General features: G+C 33.8%; 1 protein-coding gene across 2 annotated transcripts; it reads right to left on the minus strand.

Moving 5' to 3' along the window:
* Positions 1-324: 324 nt before the first annotated feature.
* Positions 325-6,919, minus strand: LOC127854443 (uncharacterized). Of its 2 annotated transcripts, none has more exons than XR_008037071.1 (3): positions 6,830-6,919; positions 3,119-3,286; positions 325-398 (listed from the first exon to the last, which is right to left on the minus strand). XR_008037071.1 is itself a non-coding variant. In XM_052389486.1 (3 exons), the coding sequence occupies exon 1, from the start codon at positions 5,757-5,759 to the stop codon at positions 4,593-4,595; it is 1,167 nt and encodes a 388-aa protein (XP_052245446.1). In that variant the 5' UTR covers positions 5,760-5,767; the 3' UTR covers positions 325-398; positions 3,119-3,286; positions 3,927-4,592. The 2 variants fall into 2 exon arrangements, 1 of the variants encoding a protein (XP_052245446.1); XM_052389486.1 differs by lacking the exon at positions 6,830-6,919 and adding an exon at positions 3,927-5,767.
* Between the last annotated feature and the right edge of the window lie 1,680 nt (positions 6,920-8,599).

Raw genomic sequence — 8,599 nt, forward strand, 5'->3', positions numbered from 1 at the left:
GTGAAATTATTACAGTGGTATATAAAACATAATAATTACAAGCCTTAGTATACATGTACATATATGTGCTATATTAGGTTTTTAATACATCATTAGCCCTTTGAAAAGGTATTGAAAAAATGAGATATTGGTCATTATGAAATATTTCTCTTTTAGTAACCATGTTTTCAAAGGTTGTATATTGCAAGCCACATTAATTTGTATGCGGACCAAAGAGTTAAATTAATTGATTAAACAATTATATATTTATAATAATTACCTGATACTACATCTATCACTGTTCCAATATACCATTTGCTCTTTTTGGTTTCCTTATCAACAATCCATTTGTGTCGAATCTGTCGACCAACAAACTTTGCTGTTTTGCATCGACCAGTCCTTTTATTGGTGCAAACTTCCTATAAAAACATTTTATTTATAAACAAGACGGCCTGAAAGGCCCAAAGTCGCTCACGAGAGATTGAAAGGAACTGACCTGGCCTGTGCATCCCAAAATGTCACTATAAGAAATGTTCTAACCAACTTTCATGAATAGTGAACACCATGGCGGTCTTTTTCAACAGACCGGATACATTTTCGTACACATCCAAAATATTATTATTCGACATTAAAACAAAAATTTTGAAAAAGTTTCATGAAGATTGGACAATACATGTGACATAAAAAGTGCAAACAAGTTTTTTCAATAGCCATATAAGGAAAAATGACCCAACCCCAGGTGGCCATGTTTTTCAACCAACTGGAACAATTATTTTACTCAATCGAGATATTGTTAGGATAATTCTTGTGACAAACTTTCATGAATATCGGTCAATAAATGTGGCCTATATTGATAGCAATGTTTTACTACAGCCATATATAGCCATAAAAGAAAAAATGCACCGCCCGCCCCCTGGTGGACATGTGTTTAAAGCAACCCTTACTATTTTAAAAATCATGCAAGATATCATTGACACCAATCATCTGATGAAATTTCATAAAGATGGAACATAAATGTGACCTCTAGAGTGTTAATTAAACCTATTATTTTAGATCGATTGCATCTAAAGCCTAAGGCTTATATAAACGCTCTTGAGTCCGTTTCCTGGGCCAAGAACCAGTACTTGGTGTCTTTGAGGGACATGTAAAGAACGCTCCCACAGTGGGAACAAACCCATGACCTCCCGGTCACTAGGCTGACACCATATCCACTACACCACTGCGACCTTGAGTGTTAACAAGGCAAATGTAAACGACGCAAGCCCCACAACAGACAAAAGGCGATCACAAAATCTCACCATGAGCACATTGTGCTCAGATGAGGTAAAAAAAATGTATACATGAATAATCAGACTACATGCATGTTCAACTAACATGAAATTCTATCAACATAAACATTAATTGCCAAATAAACAAAGTTTGACGGAAGGACAGACGGACAGACAGGCGGACCGATCACTATATGCCCTCCTTCGGGGTCCTAAAAAAATACATATTGGATATAATTTTAATAAGCTTTTATATATCAACTATTGTTCCTGCCTACTAACCAGTAGATATTGCTAATTTCAGGAATGGTTTACTATTGACTTAGAAGTCATATCACACAGGAGACATTTAAATGAGCCTTGTTAAAAAAACTGTGCATAATGCATTTGCTTGAAGTGTCTTCCCATATTAGCATGTGCAGTACACACAGTCTTATCAGGGACAACACTTTCCGTCTCAATTGGATTTTTGCTAAGAAGAGAATGCATTTAAACAAAAAATGTCATATAATTGAAAAGTGTTGTTCCTGATTAGCCTGTGCGAATTGAACATGCTAACATGGGACGACACTTTACGCACATGCAATATGCCCAGTTTTCTCACAAGGCGACTCAAATGGAAATTTAGAAATTGATACATATTGCTCTACTAAGCCCAGAGTTGGTATGTCATAGATCTATCCTTAAACCATATTGCTCAACCTAAAACATAAAGAAAATGGGCTGTCAGTTGAAGTGTATTCAAGTCACTGTAACCTTGACCTTTGACATGAAAATCAATAGGGGTCATCTGCCAGTCATGATCAATGTACATATGAAGTTTCATTATCCTAGGCCTCAGCGTTCTCGAGTTATTATAAGGAAACCATTTGGTGAACGGACAGACAGACCTACGGACAGACGGACCGACATGTGCAAAACAATATACCCCCTCTTCTTCGAAGGGGGTATAAATATAGTGAGTAATTACAAATACAGACATCTTCATACAGCGATAACCATGATTACTTTAATAATTTCTGTACATTAAAACAAGAGCTTTGTTTGTGAAACACAATGCCCCCTAGGCCCTACTGTGCTTTGAACCCATATATTTTACCTTTGACCTTCAAGGATGACCTTAACATTGACCTTTCAACAATCAAAATGTGCAGAAGCTCCATGACATACACATGCATGCCAAATATAAAGTTGCTATATTAAATATTTCAAAATTCATAACCAAGGACAGGTTAAGCTTTTGTATTGGCACACATACAATGACAGACATACAGGCCAAAAACAATATACTACTGATCAATCAATCCGGGGACATAAAAATGATATTTTGCTGTAAGTTATTAATTATCTTAGCAAGATGAGTTAATAACAACCAACAATAAATGTAATTTAGATGATTATTTGTCTAAGTTACAAGGAAAATCTACAATCCACATTTAAATATGCCTACATTTTTACTAATTTTTTATTTTTACAGTTTGCATATGAGGAATTTAATTCATTTTTCTAAAAATGCATATGTCAATTGACTTTTGTTGTTTTACACGTAATTTGCCATTAAAAACATAGTGACAAAATATAAATTTTTCATTATGAACTATTTATCGTTTAGTCATTAGGTTTTCAAATGTTGCCGTGTATAACGCTGTTGCATGGCTTGGACCCCGTCATCCGCGATATATTGGAGTAACAGTGTATCTAATGTAACTTCTTTTAAAGCATAGATGGTAATTAAGTTTTTTCAATGTACATTATTAAATATTTCACTATGTTACTAAAATTAAATTGAAAGCATCACCAAAATTACCAAAATCTTTATTAAAAAATTGTTTTGTCAATAATAGTAAATCATAAATATATATATTATATACCTTTGGTGTTGAATAGTTATTGACATCAGTCAATGTATCATCGCATAGATGGGATGGACCCGCTATTTGATCATCTACATGTACTACCAATTTTGACGGTTTTACTAATGGCTTGGAAACACTTGTACATTTTGTCTTCGTCAATTCAACTCGTTGACTAGGAATGAACTGAAATGAAGTAAATAAACATTTATTAAGTTAAATCTTAAAGTTCTGTATTACATAATGTTTACCCTTTTCATGTTCCCGAATTCTGCATAACACTAAACCATAAAGATGAAATAATATATGAAAAATTTCATTTATTTTAATAAAAATCATTAATTAAAAATGTGAAATTCTGTATTATTATAAAATTCATCAAATGTTGCATTGTTATAAAATTTAATTTTCTTAAAATATGTCAGAATGTAATTGTATTAGGAAAAAGCTAAATTATAAAATTGATGTCAGTGCATAACCCAGAAAGGAATATTAAAACACAAATATATATATATATATATATATATATATATATATATATATATATATATATATATATATATATATATATATATATATATATATATATATATAAAATTTAAGGTAACTTTGTGAGGGACATACATTTGTTACAAATCATCAGACTAGGACAAGCTGATAGTATGTGTATCTCCTCTTGGTGGTGAATCTACCATTGAAGGTCATTGAATTACATTATTTAGTAACTGTTGTTAAGATAGACAGACAAACAGACAGATAAATATATGATACCCACAAAAATAATTTAGGGGGTAGCATAAAACATATAAATGTAGACAACACTTACCCATGGTTTGTTTGGTTGTCTAATTCCAGTATATGTTCCCATTCTTGGGAGGGCTATTTCAGGAAGCATGAACTTCATATAGAAGGCTAGCAATTTGGGTAACATTTGCGTCTCCCATTATTTACAGTTCCTTTGTATTCGTTCAATTAACATGTCATATGGTTTTGATCGTCTTACCACAAAATCACACCATGGTTTTTCAAAGATATTTAATTGTCCTTGAATTTGGTAATAAAAGCTATGGGTTTTTTTAAGCTGAATTTTCCCTTTTACACATTCCAAACAAAAATTTGGCACTTTTTCCACAGCTTCTTTTATTAAATATGAATTTGTTTGCAGCAGATTCTTTATTTCCAAAAGACCATTAGATTCTTTTGATAAGACAATTCCATCAGTTGAAGCTGCTAGAAAGGGGTGTTCTTTACAAATTCTCAATCCAGTTCTCTGCACTTCAACATTTCCTTTAACATTTTTATATTCTATTATAGTATTGTCCTCTTGTGCCAGTCCTCTTATTGTATGGATGTTACCAGAGAATTTGGAATACAGCATGTTATTTACTAAAGCTGTAGATACATTTGTGTTGCGGCGAGAAATAACCTTTCCAAAGTTGGAGCTAGTTAGCCTAATACTTCTTTCTTTTTCCACAATTCTGATTGGGATTGATTAATGGTTTTTTTTTTCAATATCGATTATTTCAGTATCTGTTTTTAATATTTGACATTCATAAAATTGGTCACACACAATTTTGAGTTGGTCTGCTGGTACATCAGGTGAATCATCTAAATTGCTGCCATAGTTAATTTTAGCTTTTTTACAAGTGTTTTCCTTCAAATTTTGAAATTTACGTTTACGTCTTAATGATTTACTTTCTGGTTTAGCCTGATATTTGGCACTTGCATAATTTTTCTTTGTTTGTCTGTGCACAGCTTCAAAAAAATACTGTCCACCTTGTTCTTTGGTTACATGTTTAAATGTTCTTACAGACCATTCCTCACCCAGGTTTTTTCGCAAAGCACCACCAAAACATCGTGCGTGCCAAGATCCTCTTCCACATCGATTCACAACCTTTCCTCCATCAAATTTTGCTCTTATTGACATCCAGCTTTCGCATAAATTGGTGGTAAAATTTCCTATCAAACGATCGCTTTTGTTTGCAATTCGGTTTAAAAATACTTGCACATCCCTTACTACTTCTGTTATTTCCGCCTTTTGACACTGTTTCTTTAATGCATTTCGGCTGTTTTCCATTTCAAGATGTGAAGGCAATTTCCAAAATTCATATTGTTCGTCTATAATTTCATTAAAATAATCATTATCTCCATTTTCATTGGTTAATTGTTCAACACTTTCAATGTTTTCTTTTTCAATCTTCTTGGTGCAGAAATTGCTACATTTATCATGAAAGCCTAAAATGTGATATATAGAGTTTATAATGTCTTTTTTCAATTGTTTAGAGTCATTTTCGGAAGATCTCTTTTTTATAGCGCATCTCACAGCGGTTGTGAGCCTTACCCGATTCAGTTTTGTAAGTTTTCCTTTTCCTTTTAGGTGAGGTTTTTCAGCCACAAGCTTTTCCAGGTTTGCTCTTAAGCATTTGCACGTGTGGTTTGCACATTCCAGTTTTTTGTTTATACTTTTACCCCATACAGGAATTTGTTCTTGAAGTTGGGGATACACAGAACTGTCTCCATCCCCTATCATGTAAATGTATCTCAGTCCATGTGTTGATTCTGCTTCAAGGAAGCCCTGAACTATGATATCTGTTTCCATTGCCTGAGAACTTTCATGCCAATTTTTAAAACATTGATGTGGTTTAACTTCAGTATTCATGTTTTTTGCCCTAGAGCACAATATGCAATATTTATTTCTGACACCAATGTACAATAGTTTCTTTGTTTTCTGCTCCGAAAATAACAGCTACACCACCTGATGCGTTGTATGTGTGTTTGTGTGTCCTTTTGGACCACCCACCATCACACATGACAGTAATATATGGGATTCCTTCATGAAAATGCCCCTTTTCAATAGCTTTACGCCTCTCTTCTGCACCAGCCTTCAACATTTCATCTTTAATGGACTTTGACCACCATTCACCAATAGTGTGTTCCAAGCTAGAAAACATATTTGATGTTAAAGGAGGTATATTTAAAGTGCTTAATTGTTCTTGCAGGTCAGTTGCACCTCCTCCACTTGCCATAGTTCCCCAAACAGCTCTAACATTAACGTCGAAAAGTCCATTACCCTGTCTTTTACTTGTTTCAAGTTTGAACTCTTTGTTACATCCAGCACATATGGCCATCAAAATGCTAAAAAGTCCACTCTTGCACTTTTCATATTTAAGAGTCATGGGGCTTTCTTTATTAATTTTATATTTCAATTTATTCTTACCACTCTTTAGTAGCCTGCTGCTCCCCGCAGAATTGCATCTTATGCGACGCACTACCAACTTTGTTCCACAATTATTTGTAATTTTCACTATTTGATATGGACTTACATGTTTATCAACACCAGTTTTGTATTTTTCTTTCATGTGGCGAAATAAAGCTGACTGTTTTCTCTTATTTTTTTGACTGTTGCGGCCAACAGGTTGTCCAAACAACCTTCTATTTCTTCCAGACTTTCCGTTATTCATTACAGCCATAATTAAAACAATTGTAACACACAAGAGTACACAAAAAATGAAGTTTAAAGCACTAAACAATATCTTAGTCGAATTCGCTACACACTGTGACATGTATGATCCACCATGCTTTTCTCAATTTTCATTCACGTAATTTTACGTTATGATACACGGTGAAACTTACCTTATGTAAATCGAAACATCGAAACACAAAAGAATTAAACGGTTGGTAGAATAATGTTTATATTAGTTAATAAACGTATTCCAATGATTAACTTACCTTGATCAACAACAGGTTAACTCACCAACACCAATTTGTCGATAACACTTGTTATTGACTGTTGTTAACATCGTCGGAAGTGGACCGAATGACATACATTTAAAAAACCCGGATGTTCGTGCAAGAAAATAAAATCTTTCAACAAAAAAATTGAAAAGCAGTTATATTTGTGTTTTTTGGATATTAATTTAAGTATATTACGAATAAAATGCAAATAGACATCAGAAAAAACTGTATGCATGATGTATTTATCACATTTTTAGTGTTTTTATATAAAAAACAACAACAACATACAGAGTTATCGTTCGTGATGCGTGCGGCGTATTAATACAGTTATACGGTTGTAAAAATGGAAAACCATCGTCATGTAAATTTTTCATCGTCTTTATTTAGGCGTCATAGCTGAGAAATATGTTGTGATCGTTCATTTCAAGGTATGCATTTTTCATAACAGTTAATATTTTGTAAATGTGAGTAGTTTTGATGTACAAAAAAGTTTTTTAGTGTCATTTTCGAGGCATGCTGGTTTGTTTACATTTTGTTATGAATGAAAAAAATGGCGATACCGAACGTCATTAGTGTGAGACGTGTTAATTAGGGGCTGTTCTTCTCAACGGGGGTAAATTACATTACAATTCTCTAAGACTTTGTTCTTCAGATGTTCATTTTTACGTGTGAACAAAAAGTTTGGGCCAAATTGGTCTCCAAGTTGTGTTTGGACGCACAGCGATTTGGCTATTGTTTCACAGGTCATAGAACTAATTAATGGACATATTCAATTTGAGTATGCAGTTTAATATTGTAAACTCCAGTGGTGACTGATATATAACTAATTTTAAATCACAGTTATAAAGGTAGCAGAAAAATTGGTATCCAATTTTCAAAGCATTTTCAATCATTTCAGAAAGTGATATGTCCTTAAGATGAACTTTTACTCAAAATCGCTGGTTATATTATATTGTTTAAGTTGTGTTATAAGAATCTAGTTTCAAAGTTTCAACCAAAAATGAATAGTCAACAAAATTTGCTGAAACTTTCATAAATCGCGGTTGTGTTGTGGATGAGCTGTCCGCCTAAGGATCGGGAGTTGATGGGTTTGATTCCTATTCGGGGAGCGTTCGCATTATCTCCATCAAAGACACCAAGTGCCGGTTCTTTCCAGGAAACGGACTGGACAGTGGGAATTGGATTTTACGTCAACATACCTTTAATAAATAGCAAGACCTGTTAACCACATTTCTCTATGAAATGAAGCAACTCAAGGCCCGTTTTGAATCATTTAACTGGTCAACTTTTCCCCACTTAGAGTCTGAAAGTATCCTATTTACAGTAGTAATAGGAAATATGCTGCGTGCCCATGTGTATTATAATTTAGTGTTTGTCGGTTGGTGAATCTATTGTTTTTAAGAAGGCTTTCAACGCAATTAACCATGTAATACTGTATCGTGCCTAAAGATCCGCATGTGCGTTTCGCCAGACGGAAATAATCAAGATTACGCTTTATAAGTACATGTAATCAAAAGCCGGCTAAGTATTCTGTCCGCTTATTGGGAAAGATTGTCCCTGTTTGTTTGTCTAAGTCCTGTGTATCAATATTTAAATCAAAGAGAATTGGCGCCAATGTAAATGCCGGCTGCTACTGCTCAATCGCTGAATCCGAATTCTCTCAAGCCTCGTGTCGCCCGAATAAACGAATCGTCATGAGCGATCTAGGCTGTTACGTCTATGGATGGCTTATCAAAGAAAATCCGACATGAGGATAAAAGAATT

This window comes from Dreissena polymorpha, chromosome 13 (assembly GCF_020536995.1).
Source record: "Dreissena polymorpha isolate Duluth1 chromosome 13, UMN_Dpol_1.0, whole genome shotgun sequence".
Taxonomy (NCBI): Eukaryota; Metazoa; Mollusca; class Bivalvia; order Myida; family Dreissenidae; genus Dreissena; species Dreissena polymorpha.